This window comes from Zootoca vivipara, chromosome 7, assembly GCF_965207765.1.
Source record: "Zootoca vivipara chromosome 7, rZooViv2.hap1.1, whole genome shotgun sequence".
In the NCBI taxonomy this organism is placed as follows: Eukaryota; Metazoa; Chordata; class Lepidosauria; order Squamata; family Lacertidae; genus Zootoca; species Zootoca vivipara.
This window is the reverse complement of record NC_142590.1, coordinates 94,208,016-94,223,246: the sequence shown is the minus strand read 5'-3', so window position 1 is coordinate 94,223,246 and position 15,231 is coordinate 94,208,016. Positions and strand designations below refer to the sequence as shown.

Here is a 15,231-nt window from a genome sequence, read left to right as displayed (position 1 = left end):
TGGGCCAATTATATTGTGGATTGACTTCTGCCTGCAGCCTGATTGGCTGCTCCTACAGGCCAATCAGGTAGCAGATTCACTTCTGCCCGCCGCCTGATTGGCTGCTCCAGCAGGCCAATCAGGTTGCGGATTCACTTCCACCTGGAGTTGGATTGGGTAGCTCCCGCTGTTTCTGAATCCTATTGTTCTAGGATTCAGCTCAGTACATAACACCCAACTTCGCAGCCAAGCGCATCGCGGAGAAACCCGCTTCGGGAGGCCAACCCAAATGTCGCAGGCTCGTGACAGTTGGAGAGTCGGGATGCTAACCCGGGGCGAGTCCTGTGTGTGTGTGTGTGCTTGCCCGCAGCAGTCCCCGGCTGCAAGCTGAGTCAGTGGCAACTTCGCCTTCTGCAAACTGCTCCGCTCCCCAATTTCATTCCGTAGGTACCAACTCCCTGGGTGCCCGAGCACCCACAAAATTCCCCATGAAGGTTGCGGGGCCAAGCTGGCACTCCTGCCAGTCCCTATCTTTGGTGCGCAGGAGGAGCAAAGGCACTAGGTCGGTCCGCAAAAAGTTGCGCCTTCTGACCACGAGGGGGCATCCACTCCGCTGCTGGTTTTTGTTCGGGGGTGTGGGAAAACAAGGAATTCTGGGAGTTGTAGTTTCTATGTGGAGGGAGAGGGAGAGAAACTGATTGTTGCCACGTGGAAGGGCTGGAGGGTGGAATTGGAGAGCTGCAGTTTGGATGGGGGTGCCTTGAAGATGACGAGAACAGAAGCGGAAGTGTTGTAAGCCAAAAATGGCTTATCTTCTGAGTTTATGCCAATAAAACTCGGAGACGAGGAGTTAGGAGTCCATTGTTGTTTATCGCTAGGCATATAGCTGCCAAGTCTCCTGCAGTGGCGCGACACCGGAATTCACTTCAATGCCTGGACATGCGTAGAAGCGACTTCCAGTGCTGCTTTGTCCATGCCTGGGCACCGGAAATTGGGCAGAGCGGCACCGGAAGTCACTTCTACACATGGCATACGTACAAGTGACTTCCGGTGCCGCTCTGCCAGATTTCCAGTGCCCAGGCATGGGCAGATTCCCCCCCCCACCCATCGCCAGCCCCCCAGTGGCCGCGGAGTTGGCAGGGGAAGGCCGCAGGAAGTGGCGCCTCAAAGGTGGGCTGGGGGGGGGGGAGAAATGGCCATGTGAGGTGGCGGCGCCATGCCACCCTCAGCGGTTAGCGGGAAACGGCTGGTGGGTCTTCTGACATCGCTGCCCCCCACAGCGGAGCGCCAGTGAAAGCAGGAACGGCCTCTGAGCCCGCCATATCTCAAGGGGGGCAGTCAGTGGCCGCAGGGCCTCCCGCCGCAGCAGCCACCCCCCTGGGCTGCAATGCAAGATGCATAGCTAAATACAACCCAATTCCATGTTGCACCTGAAAGACATTCAGATTTGTTAATCATCTCTCTGCAAGGTGTAATGTATGTTACTGTATTTCATCAGATGCCACAAGCCTCTCTGAGCTCATTCCTGGCCTTTCCTCCCAGGTGACCTGCCTACTTACTGTATGCTTGAAATGATAAATGCATAGTCATAGGATCATAGAATTGTAGCGTTGGGTCTGGAGGGACACCAAGGATCATCTAGTCCAACCCCCTGCAATGCAACCTGCCACTGGGGTCGGCACATTTGCAGGTGGGGCATAGCTGCCAAGTTTTCCCTTTTCTCGCAAGAAAGCCTATTCAGCATAAGGGAATTTCCCTTAAAAACAAAACAAAAAACTTGGCAGCTATGGGTGGGGTAATAAAATGGCATTTTCCATTTGTAAATGTGAAGGTAGGTTGGGAAGCAGAAGATCCATCTGAATGGGGGTCAAAGCTTCCTTTGGGCTCCAACCAGAACATTCCTCCTTGTTTCCAAGGGAGGCCAGGCCGGGGAAATATTTCTATTTGTTGTGGGTGGTATTGATGCAGTTGTTGCAATCAAAGCTTGCCCTGTCTCATGGATATACCCAGAGTCAGTGAGTGGAGAAGGAGTCCTGGTGTATTTTATTTCTGTACAGAAAGGACCAGCAGGGCTTTCGTCCCAAATCAACTGGCCGCCAGATACAGCATCCCAAACAGTTTTATACATTTGGCACAAATTCTACACATTCCATTAAGTTTACCATAAATTTCCTATCCAATCAAAGTACTCAGTTCCTCTTACCCCATTTACTTATGAAAAATAAAATAAAATAAGGTCTTATCCTATATAATAAAGTGCAAGTGTCTCTGCGTCCAGATTCCCTGTGTCCCGGTGACCGCGCTACTGCGCATGTGCCCCACAGACACAGGGATTGGATGCAGAGACTGCACGCACACGCACACACGCTCTCCCCACCCCCCACCTACCGTTTCCCTGTGGCCGCCAACCGCTGCTCCCAGCCAGACTGAGCGTTGGCGGCGGCGGGGGGGGGGGGGAGAGCGAGAGCGTGTGTGTGCGTCCAGCAAGGACAGGTCCCGGAGTTCGGAGAAGCGCTGCGCAAGCGCTTCTCCAAACCCCGGGATGTCTCCTTCCTGTCAGCGGCTGGGGGAGAGGAAGGAAGGAGGAGAAAGGGCTGCTTTCTCCTCCTTCGTTCCTGTCCCCCTGCAGCCGACAACAAGGACAGGTCCCGGGGTTCGGAGAAGCGCTGCGCAAGTGCTTCTCCGAACCCCGGGATGTTCTAGCGCCCGTTTACTCAACAGGCTGAATTACACTAGTATATATATAATAACTGTTCATTAATGTACCAAGCAGACACATACACAATTGTTTGGACCTCATGTGTGAAGCAGCCCAGGAGGACAGCCCTGAAACCATTTTTGACTCCCAAACTGACAAAATGTTTCTCTGCATGGAAGGAGGGGGGGTGAGGGAACCTTCCCATTGTCTCAGAAATTAAAGTGATTACCATCTCAAAGGAATGGCCAGACTACCAGGAAGGGCAATCAATCAGAGAAGGCATTATCAGGTAGCCTGGCAGACAGGGGAGAAACAAAGTACTCAGATTTCTGTTGTAGACCGCTCTTTTCTGTGATGTAGGTATGATGTTTCTGGGGGTGGTCTTGGACTCCAGGGTGGGCAATTTAAATGTCTATATAAGGGCAGGCACGCCTAGGTCCTCCTTTTTTCTCCTGCATGAGAGAACTGTTGCAACAGTTCAATAAAGATCAGGCTTACTAGTTGCTTTGCTTCCCAATATTCTCTGGTTGGCCTCTGTTATTTTCTCCTACCGATGGAGAACCTACAAAGGACTCTACAAGGACTCTTGTGTACCCCATAAGGGAATAAGGGCAGATTTTGTTTATAACACTTATAAGGCACTTAACCCCATGTGGGAAGCATGTGTACTACTAGATATCTGTTTAGACAAAGGAGCTTCCCCGTGGTCTGCTAGAATTTTATTGGCAGGATTAGATTTCACCTCCAGTTACCGGCCACATTCCTTCCGAGCATGCTCAGTAAGTTGAAACCTTATATGGTACAATTATTTATAATTCTACTTCACAAGTGTCAATAGGAGTGGTGGGGAGAGTTCTGGTTGCTTGTTCCATGCATGTTTACTAAAGGAAGCAAGAGTCCTGCCCTGTAAGAGAGTTGTGTGAGTCTCGCAGCAGCTGTTGTCAAGGTGCATATGTTCCAGAAACACTGAAGATGTTGATGATGGGAGAACTTCCTGGGCTCATGAGTTGGGACCCCACCTTTGGCGAGCAGTGAAGCTGTGTCCTTCAGCTGGACTCCTCTAGGCCCTGCTGCCCTTTAGGGCTCAGCGAAACCTGGGAAGAGCAGAAGGGAGCAGTTAGAGGGAGGCGAAGGAGTCCTGCCCTGGGTGAGCTGCTCCATTTGCAGAGTCTTGTTTGCTGGGGGTGCTAGGCATGGAACCTGAGACCTTCTGCATGCCAGCCAGCCATCCTTGCCACCACTGAGCAATGCCTTTTCAACCCCTGGCGCGTTGGACAAGGGACCAAATGAAAGGCACACTTGTAAAAAAAATGTAAATGAAGGGACAGTCAGGACCTAGAGAAAGATCTGAGGCATGGGCTCAGGCGGGGCCAGTTTTTAGTACAGTAGAATGAAGCAATGGTTTATGCAAAGCTGTGGGCAATTGGGCAAGATCTAGGGTAACCTTGGAGGAAGCTGGTTACATCTACTGTATTCAGGCCAGGAGCTTCTCTGCCTGATGGACCCACCCCACCCCTCTTTTGTGAATTCAAGAGGAGTACAGTATTTAGAAACAAGGCTGTTTCCTCACCATCGGGCACGGTTAAGAAAGAAAAAAGATGGTTGCTTTTCCTGCTCATTTACCCACTGCACCAAGGGCTCTAGCAGAACACAGGAGCATCAGAAGAGCCTGCTGGATCAGGCCAGCACCCTGTTCTCAGTGGCTGAGCAGTTGCCTGTGGGAAATCAGCAAGCAGGATCCAAGCTCAAGAGCCAGCTCTCCTCTACCACGTTATCCTGCAAGTAGTATTCAGAAACACGGCTGCCTCTGACGATGGAGCCAGAGCCTAGTCATTCTGGCTGCTGTTGTTGAGTCGTTTAGTCCTGTCCGACTCTTTGTGACCCCATGGACCAGAACACGCCAGGCACCAACAGACTTCTCCTCTATGAATTTTTCTAATCTTCTTTTAAAACCATCCAAGTTGGTAGCCATCGCTGCCTCCTGAAATTAGGGGCACTTGCATCTTGTGGGGAGAAGAGAGGGACATAGCAATGGTCAGGAGAGGGCCAGACTCAGTTACAGACTGAAACCGTGTGCCGAGGAAGAACTCGGGAGCCGAATTTTAATGGCGGAGTTTGTGTTCTCTGGGACTTATTTATAGCAGCAGCCTGTATGTGAGTGATGACCAGCGGAAGTTGGAATGTGATCTTGCAAAGACTGAACAAAGGAAGATGATAATCAACTCTCCCAGCACACCAGGTCTGAGACAACAAGAAGATTACGAAGGACTACAGACGTGAAATGGATTTTACATTCATAAGAGATAGCAGAGGTGCTGCCTGAGAGGAGGAAATAATGGCTTGCTGTAAGAATGGACAACAACTAGTAAAGGATGAAATGGATATTAAAGAAGAGATGATGTCTTCTTTACGATGCCTTATGAGGAACGGCTTAGGGAGCTGGGTATGTTTAGCCTGGAGAAGAGAAGGTTCAGGGGTGATATGATAGCCATGTTCAAATATACGAAAGGATGTCATATGGAGGAGGGAGAAAGGTTTTTTCTGCTGTTCCAGAGAAGCGGACACGGAGCAATGGATTCAAACTACAAGAAAGAAGATTCCACCTAAACATTAGGAAGAACTTCCTGACAGTAAGAGCTGTTTGGCAGTGGAATTTGCTACCAAGGAGTGTGGTGGAGTCTTCTTCTTTGGAGGTCTTTAAGCAGAGGCTTGACAGGCATATGTCAAGAATGCTTTGATGGTGTTTCCTGCTTGGCAGGGGGTTGGACTGGATGGCCCTCGTGGTCTCTTCCGATTCTATGATGCATTAACAGGAGGAAGAGATGGACACATGTTTACAACCGGAGTGGGGAACCTGAATTTTTAAAGAAATTGTATTAAATCAAAGTAATTTGGACTGATTTGTAATGATTTGGAAAACCAATAACAATAATATATATAAAAAGGAGAGGGCCCGATTCTAGTCGTATGCTTGAGCTGCTGCATCCACCTGGCCTCACCTGCCGGGGCGCACACCTTGCCACATCCCATTGGGCAGCATTTGTCGGTCCCTTTGCAGTGGTTGTCCTCGCAGCATTCCCGTTTGCATGGCAGCCCAGGAGGGATTTTGAACTTGGGGCACTCGCCGGGTTTTACTGTGGGGAAAACACGCACAAAAGAGAGACTGTTAAACCGTGGAACTCGCATTTGTACGATATCCCCCTGAACCAGACCTTTCCTCTTGAGCTTATAAGCCACCCAGGGGCCCAAGGCTAGGTGAGGGGCAACACAACAGGTGTACTGCAGAACGGACTCTCCCCAGGTAGAGGCGTCCAATGGTCTGGGTCTGGAGTGTAGGCGCCTTTCCTAGGTTGGGACTTAGGAGAGTCACCCACCTTGGGAATAAAGGCTATAACAGCAGATTTTCAAACTGTGGGTATGATGAGATCCTGGAAGAGAACGTGAAGTTCTTCTGGATTCTGTGGCACGGGATGCCTTCCTCATCTCTCCTTCCCACAAGGATGCTCCTGATCCACATTGGGTTTCTGCATCCTCCCCAGGCTCCTCATAGTGTTATTTAGGAAGCAGAAGATGTTCTGTGGTGTCCTTCTTCCACTTTCCCCTCTCCGTTGGCTTTGAGAGGGTCAGGGAAGTCACACCTCTGTCCCTTTATTCTGATGCTGGTGTTGGGGTCAGTACCCTGACCCCACAGACCCCGACACTCTCGAAAGGCAGTGTTCTCCCTCCTTCCCCAGCACAGAGGGAGTCAGCCAGCCGGCTTTGAATAACTCAGCACAGAGCTTTTATTTTGGTATGAGCTTTCATGTGCATGCACACTTCGTCAGATACACTGAAACAGAATCAACCAGACCCTTATTTATATTCAGAGGGTGGGGGGTGGGGGGGAATGGGTGATGGGCTGATAGGAGTGGTGAACCTGTTGATGGCTGTTAACGACTGCTGATGACTGCAATTGGTCCTGCGGGGGGGGGGGGAGCAAGGCACAAAAGAAAGCTAGATCATGCATAATGAGATAAGAATCCGATATCTCTGTTCATCCCAGGTGAACGGAGCCACCAACATGGCTACCTACCTGTAATCAGCACAGAGCTGGCTTTGAATAACTCAGAATCGTAGATGACCTGAGCGCAGTGCTTTTTCTGGGGAAACACGGGGGTACGCATACCCCTAAACATTTTGTGAATCTTAAGTCTGGCCTCATTGAGGGTCAGTATTCCAATACTGTATGAGTAGGAAAATAATGAGAGTACCCCTAAACATTTTTTTTAGGAAAAAAGCACTGCCCGAGGGTCATCTAGTCCAACCCCCTGCCATGCAGGATTTCTAGCTCAAGAATCCCGGACAGGTGGCCATCCAACCTCTGCTTAAAGACCTCCAACGAGGGAGAGTCCATCACTTTCCAAGGGAGCTCATTCCACTGTCAAACAATTCTCACTGCCAGAAAGTTATTCTTAATGTTTAGTCAGGATCTTTTCTTGTCATTTGAATCCATTGGTTTGGGTCCTCCCCTCAGGAGGAGCAGAAAACAAGGGCCAAATCGTCCATGTGACGGCCCTTGAAGGGCTGTCTCACTTGAACAATTGTTTGACGTATGCATTGGTTTTGTGCCTTCTTTAGATACAATTGACCTTTCGATAGGATTGTAATGATTGTAGCATTTGTTAATTGCCATTGTCAACTACTGTGAGCTTGTTTGAGCTCAGCCTTGTTGCTGGAATAGAAGTGGAATAGAAATATTACTGGTAAATCACATGGTGATTAAAAAAGATCATTAGTGGCAGGTTTTCTTGGAGATGAGGGCTACACTTGTCCCTTTGAGTATTTCTCAGGAGCGCTTGAAAGCCTTTGTGCCAGAAGCACATGGAAGTCCTGTGTTTTGGACTACAGTTCCCATCATCCCTGACCACTGGTCCTGTTAGCTAGGGATCATGGGAGTTGTAGGCCAAAACATCTGGAGGGCCGCAGTTTGGGGATGCCTAGGCTAGGGGTTCCAGCTCTTTCCCATATACCCCACATCCCTCTGATATAGGGGACATCCTACTGAAGGCAAGACTGTTGCACCCCAAGACCCCAGTCTGCTTCTGAGGGGAAAGGACTTCTTACCGTTTAGCGGAGATTGGCAAGTGTGGCCACAGTTGTTGCTGCAGCACTTCTTGTCCTCAAGGCATGAATCATCTCCAGAACATTCCTCCACACATGGTCCATAGGGGTCCGGCGGGGGGCAGTATCCTGGCTTCCCTGGAACAGAACAACCAAATGACTTGCCGGCAGTGGGGCGGGGGGGTCTTTTAAGGCAGCTCACTCTGGGCTCCAGGCTCCCTTATAGATTTGTAGAGTTGGAAGGGATGGCCAAGGGTCATCCAATCCAAGCCTCAGCTCAAGAATCCCTGGCAGATGATCATCCAACCTCCAGGCCTCCAAGGAAGGAGAGTCCACCACCTCACAAGGGAGCCTGTTCCACTGTCAAACAGCTCTTAGCACCAGAAAGTTCTTCCTGATATTGAGTCATAATCTTCTTTCTTGTAAATGTAATCCTACTTGGGTCCTACTCTCCAGAGCAGCAGAAAACAAGGTTGCTCCATCTTTTGAAGACGGCTGTCATGTCACCTCTTAGTCTTCTCTTCTCCAGGCAAAATATACCCAACTCCCTCAACTGTTCCTCACAAGGCTTGGTTCCCAGACCCTTGATCTACACACCTTCCAGCTTCTTAATGGCCTTCTTAAACTGTGGCACCTAGGACTGGACATGGTACTGCATGGTATAGAATCATAGAATTGCAGGTGGTCATCTAGTCCAGGAATCTTTTGCCCAAGGTGGGGCTTGAACCCAAGACCCTGAGGTTAAGAGTCTCATGCTCTACTTATTTATGTATGTCACTACTGCGGCCTGTGTTTCGTGCAAAAATGGAAAACGAGCGAGGTCCCAACCAAAGAAGAATGGCAACTTAAACTGAGGGAATACACACAGTTTGCAGACTTATAGAATAAGAGAACAAGAAGAAGGCATGTTGAAAGAAGACTGGAAAAGGTTTGCTGAATACATAGGTGAAAATCGTGTTTATTTTAAAATGCTGGTAGCATTTAGATAAATTCAACAGTGTAAATAAGTTTTGATGGATGTAACAATGGGTTACTGAATGGTTTAGTTCATGTCAATATGCAGTGATTTATGGTATGCAAAATGAACTGTGGAAGGAGATGAAGGGAAGTCAATGATTCGAGGTTGTTTAAATGAATATTTTGAAAGGTAATTTAGAAAATTTAATAATTTTTTTTAAAAAAGAGTCTCATGCTCTACTAACTGACCTATTCCCACATCTGAGCATGGCAGAATAGAATAATGCTGTTACTTCCCTTGATCGGGACACTAGACTTCTGTTGGTGCAGCCTAGAATATCATTCGCTTTCTTTGCTGCTGCATCACACTGTTGATTCGTGTTAAGTCTGTGGTCCACCAAGACCCCTAGATCCTTTTCACATGTACTGCTAGTAAGCCAGGTGTCCCTCATTCTATATTTGTGCATCTGGTTCTTCCTGCCTAAGTGCAGAACCTGACATTTGCCCCTATTGAAATTCATTCGGCTAATGGATTTGTTTTGTTAACGGCTCAGGACCACAATACCTCAAGGACCGGCTCTCTCCATATCAACCCACCTGGACCCTGAGATCATCTTCTGAGGCCCTTCTGCTTCGCTTCGTGTGCCTCCTCCTCGAGAGGTCAGGAGGGTGGCAACACGAGAACAGACCCTCTCTGCAGTGGCTCCCCGTCTGTGAAATGCTCTCCCCGGGGATGTTTGCCTGGTGCCTCCATTATACAGCTTTAGGTGACAGGCAAAAACGTTACTCTTTAACCAGGCCTTTTGCCTGACTTGATCTACATCCTATACCCTTTTTAAAACGCTGGCTCTTTTTTTGGGGGGTGTGTGTGTGTGTGTTATTGGTTTGTTGTTTTTGTTTTGATTTTATGTATTTGATATTTTGTGTGAACTGCCCCGAGACCTTTGGGTATAGGGTGGTATAGAAATAAAATAAAATAAAATAATAATTCCCACACTCCCCATACAGCAAACTGCCCCTTTTAGATGCTCACAGCAACATCTGGAGAGCAAGACAGGCAGGCTGGCTTCCTGGGTGCACAAAGGCTGGCAGGAGACCAACACCCCCCAAACATAGCTGCCAAGTTATCCCTTTTTTTCAGGGATTTTCCATTATGCTGAATAGGCTTCCTCGCGAGAAAAGGGAAAACTTGGCAGCTATGCCCCCAAAGCAAGAACTCCTCTGAGGTTCTCCTTAAAGGCACAGGATATTCCTGTAGAAAACCTGAGGATCTCATTGAAACAAAAAATGCCTGTCCTTGATCTCCAGGCTGCTGGAGGAGGTCATTATTCCATTAGCGCAGGCAGACATCCCCAGAAAGTTTTGCAAAGCATTTCAGGGACTGACTAATATTGAGGTCTTGGGTGCAACCGGCAGTATGGTTAAAGGGGGACATTTGGAGCCTCAGCTATGTATGTCCCCCCCCCCCCGGGTGCCCCGACTTCCAGTGCCCCCACCTCTTCTAGGGGTCGTTTCTGTGCAAGGGATGAAACCCAAGGCAACCCTAGTTGGGAGCATCCCATTAAACTCAGTGCAATTTCTGAGCAAACACACAAAGGGCGGTGCTGGGCAACTGGGGGATGCAGCTGCCTTTTAGCAGCACACCAAGATCATAGAGTTCCAGAATTGGAACCCCCAAGGCCAAGGGTCATCTAGTCCAGCCTCCCGAAACACAGGAATCCCAGCTAAAGAATCCCTGACAGGTGGTCATCCATTACTACGTATAAACCTCTAGTGAAGGAGGGTCCACACCACCTTCCAAGGGAGCCTCTGCCTTTGATTAACCAGCAGTGTGAGGGCCCCTTCCTGGCAGTGCCGCTTACCTTCTGACGGGCAGTCTGGTGTCGGAGAACCTGCCCGTGTGAGCTCAGCACAAAGGGTGACGAGCCCCACAAGGACCACGAGGGCAGACTTCATGGTGCTGCTGGAAGAAGAGAGGTGTGAGTTCCAAGCAGCCAGCCCCTTGGGGATATTTAAGCCCGCCTTGAAGAAGGGGAAATTAGCAGGTGATGCAACAATGAGATGACAGTTTGGGTGACCTTTTCACACACAAAAAAAATGGGTTTTGGCAGGAAATGAAGACATTGCCTCCGGAGATTGGTTCATACCTGTTTGGGGCCATTGTTGGCAACTTTTTTCCAGTCCAAACTGGAGCCTCCTGGTTCTGCTGGCTTCTGGCAGGAGTCAACCCTGGGACATGAGGAAGGTCCACAGCCCTGACCTGGCTTGGCAGAAGGCAGCTTGCATGCCAGGTGGAGGGGAATATTGCTGGTGCTTCTCAATGGGCAGCTCTTTGTCCCCTGGGTAAAAAAATGAAATGGCAAAAATGTTACCCCTAGCAAAAGTGGAGCTGAGAGCATGAAAATATTATTACAATCGATCCCCAGTCTCTGGGCAGTGAGAGACTCCAGGGATTTGAGGTGCTTATAAGGGTTTTGTTTCCTTGGAATGAAGGTCAGCGGAGACTGTGGAGTCTTTTTTTTTTAAGAAAAAAAAGAAAAACAGAAAAAGAAAGAGAAAAAAAGAAAAAACAAATACATGAAAAAGGTATGGATACATAAATCATAAATATAGATGCATAAATCATAAATACATAAATATATAAACTAAATATATAAATCATAATATGAAAGATACCATATAAATAAATCTAAAGGTAAAACAAATTCATATTAGAGAATCATACATATAAAGAAAATACATACAAAAAAAGATCAGAATAAACAGAACTCATGATTAGTCTTATTGCATTTTTAATGCCCCATCACCCATCCCACCACCCACCACAAGTGAGATTGTACTTCCAGCCATAATTTGTACTGCACATTTCTTCTTTTATGTGTCATCTGTATACCTGGTTTTAATTTTATTCATTTACATACCTTTTTGTGTCTGAGTCTTTATAGGCCTTCTGCAAGTGAGGGATTTTCCACCATTGTTGCTAGATATTTTCTAAATTTCCCCCAATCTTTATCTCTTATTTGTTCATTAATTCCTTTAATTCCAGCATTTTTTACTGCTGCATTATAGTATATTAACATTTTGTTCTGCCATTCCTCCTTGCTCGGTATCTTACTACTTTTCCAATTTGATCCAATTTTCCAATTTGATCCAATTGATCAAAAAAAATGGTACTAATTGAGACTGTGGAGTCTTTGATAGATTCATTTACACATACGGTATATAGAACCCGAGCATAGGAGGGGAGGGGGCTCACAGCATCAACACCCCAAAAGATCTTCCTTCCCCGTTAGTCTCAGCTTTGGATCCAGCATGGAGCAAGCAGGTCTCTATGTCTCCAGCAGCTCAGCTCACACCCTGAAACTTTGGCCATTGTTTCCCTACCGAGCAGGTAGGTGAAGGTGAAGGTGTGGAGGAAAGAATGACCAGTTTGTTCTATGGCGCAGAGCAACTTACCGGAATTTGGTTATGCTGATGGTGGTGCTTAACTAATCATTCCCTAGACAGGTTTGGAAAGTTTGCTTTCAAACATTCTTCCCCCACAGATACAGGATCACAAGAACTTCAGGGGACTCTGTGCATCATCCAGACTGACACCCCCCCTCCTATTATTTCAACAGATTACTTTTAAACCAAACCTCTTCATTTCTGGCATTTCGCTTGGAATGGGGAGAAGCTGTGATCAGAGGTCCTGAAGAAGCCATATCTCCTGTATGCATTCCCATAGAATCATAGCTTTGTAGGGCTGAAAGTGACCTCCAAGGGTTATCTAGTCCAGTGTTTCCCAAGTTTGGGAAACACTGATCTAGTCCAACCCCCTGCAATGCAGGAAGCACAAGGTTCCCATCGACAGGATCCCCATTGCTCCCTCTTCATGCTGTTGAACAGCTGCATGAAACTGTGGGGAGATCTGGAACATGGTATCGGCAGCCTGAGAGTGAGAGCGGTCTCTTTCCTCTCTTCCTCCACGTATCCCAAGAAGGCCACAGGGAGACAGAAGGTGTGCTGAGATAACTGAGATCACATGCAGAAGCATCTCTGATCATTCCCCAAATTGGTGAGGCTCATTTGACAGCAACAAGCAGGCCAAGCCTTTAGGGTCATCGGTCAAGGCCTGTGGAACTCTCTGCCACTAGAGATTCAACAGGCACCTTCTGTGCCAGGTTTTAAATGCCTGCTGAAAATTTTGCTATTCCACCAGGCCTATGAAAGCAGTTAAGAATTAATTGTTCCACAATGTTAATCAATGTCTGTTTTTAACTTTTTTATTGCATGGGTTTGTGTTTTTATTGCTGTAAACCTCTTTCACACACACACACACACACTCCTGTGATATACAAATATCTAAATGAATGAATGAATGACTGTGGCTTGAAAGCAGCCAAGGACCAGATCACAGAGGCTACCAAACTGGAAATGGATCTAGCCAACAAGGCAGACGCTTTGCCAGAGAATTAGCCAATCTGAGGCTAAATTTACGACCGGTCTTGGATGGAGTTGCATGTCGTCATCCGAGTCCTATCTGAGCCTCGGAAGTGATGCTGGATGTGGGGGCTCAGCTGGGAGCTGCGGCCAGAAGTCTTAGTGCAGAGCGTCTGCTGCTGTGCCAGCTGCTGTAACCTGTTCCTGGAAAAGGCAAGCCGGCAAGCTGGCATATGCCTCAGCCATATCCAGAGGACGTTCTGGCTACTACTACTGTTGTTCTTTAGTCGATAGTCGTGTCTGACTCTTTGTGACCCCATGGACCAGAGCACGCCAGGCACTCCTGTCTTCCACTGCCTCCCGCAGTTTGGTCAAGCTCATGTTCGTAGCTTCGAGAACACTGTCCAACCATCTCGTCCTCTGTCGTCCCCTTCTCCTAGTGCCCTCCATCTTTCCCAACATCAGGGTCTTTTCCAAGGATTCTTCTCTTCTCATGAGGTGGCCAAAGTATTGGAGTTTCAGCTTCAGGATCTGTCCTTCCAGTGAGCACTCAGGGCTGATTTCCTTCAGAATGGATAGGTTTGATCTTCTTGCAGTTCATGGTACTCTCAAGAGTCTCCTCCAACCCCTACTACTACTACTACTACTACTACCACTACCTTACCCTGCCTTTCTCCCTGACGGGACTCAAGGCAGCTTAAAGATAATAATAATAACCACTAAAAGCATAGAATAAAAAACAAATTAAAAACAACAACAATTAAACATTGTGATATATATCAATCATTTATTAAAGCCAAACAAATAATGAAAATAAAAACAGCACAAGACCAGCCTTTTCATTAAAACAGCACTTCCCAAAAGCCAGTTGGAAAGTCTTCACCTGCCGGCAGGACAAGGAGAAAGCAGCCCAAGTCCTGACGGAGCATGTTCCATTGGTCACATTGATGGAACCAGAACTGCAGGTGGAACAAAACCTTTTATGAGTTTCTCTTGCTTTCTGTTTTAATTGACAAGCTGAGCTTGGTATGGGGCTAATTCCAACAAACTATAGATACCCCAGAGACCCAGGGCTTTGAGCATCAACGAACTTCCACTTTGGGGATGAGCTTGCATAACATGGTCTTTCCGAGAATGAATGAAAGAAATACTTACTGGATGGGGAAACCATGCCAGTCCTAACCCCCCCCCCCCCGAGAAGGAGAAAACAAGCTTGTTCCCTTTTCCATGTGACAGCCCTTGAAATATTTGAGGATGGCTATCATATCTCCTCTGTCTCCTCTTTTCCAGGCTGAACGTAACCAGTTCCTTCAACCATTCCTCACAAGGCTTGGTCTCCAGGGCCTTGATCATCTTGTTCACCCTCCTCTGCACACCTTCCAACATGCTTCTTAAACTGTGGTGCCCAGAACTGGACATAGTATTCTAGGTGAGGTCTGACCATATGTTGATGCAGCATATATATTATTTCAAATACTGTAGAATTATAGAGCATACTACTTTTACAGCAAAACCCTTCCATTCTGGCATTTCCCTTGGAGTGCTATGGAGGAGCTGTGATCAGAATTAATGAGGCAGGCAGATCTTCTGCATGCATTTACATAGAATAATAGATTTGTAGAGTTGGACGTGACCCCCAAGGGTCATCTAGTACAACCCCCTGCAATACAAGGAGGGGGTTTCCCATTGAGAAATTCCCCATTTCTCCTTCTCCAGCTGTTGAACAGCTGCTTCAAACTGCTGGGGATTTGGTATGGGCAGCCTGAGAGTGAGAGCAGTCTCTTTCCTCTCCGCCTCCACATATCCCAGGAAGGCTACAGAAAGACTGAAGAAGTGCTGATCAAATGCCTGCTGAAAACTTTGCTCTTCCACCAGGCCTATGCAGGCAGTTAAAAATGAATCCTTCCACAATGTTAATTGATGCCTTAAAAAAATAAATATTGCTATTTATTCAAAGGTGCCCAAAATATGTACCCATTACAACATATCATTTTATAATATACTGAGTCTATGCTCCAGGGATGTCCCTGATTTAGAGAAGCTGTCCCATTTCTGATCAGATCCCCAAATGTCCC

General features: G+C 47.5%; 2 protein-coding genes across 5 annotated transcripts in view; one reads left to right on the top strand and one right to left on the bottom strand.

The window, feature by feature from the left end:
• LOC148685202 (nigwaprin-a-like) overlaps positions 1–15,231 on the top strand; it is a 35,648-nt gene that overhangs the window by 12,157 nt on the left and 8,260 nt on the right. The gene's annotated exons all lie outside the window — the stretch shown is intronic.
• LOC118091520 (WAP four-disulfide core domain protein 18-like) overlaps positions 3,382–15,231 on the bottom strand; it is a 57,919-nt gene continuing 46,069 nt past the window's right edge. The window contains exons 1-4 of one of the 2 annotated variants that reach the window (XM_035128604.3): positions 10,597–10,706; positions 7,781–7,915; positions 5,677–5,811; positions 3,382–3,771 (exon numbers count right to left, since the gene is read on the bottom strand). In XM_035128604.3, coding sequence (XP_034984495.3) covers positions 3,755–3,771; positions 5,677–5,811; positions 7,781–7,915; positions 10,597–10,690 — 381 coding nt within the window. In that variant the 5' untranslated portion in view covers positions 10,691–10,706 and the 3' untranslated portion in view covers positions 3,382–3,754. Of the gene's footprint in view, positions 3,772–5,676; positions 5,812–7,780; positions 7,916–10,596; positions 10,707–15,231 lie in introns of those variants that run through there. The other variant, XM_088673532.1, reaches the window with a different exon arrangement.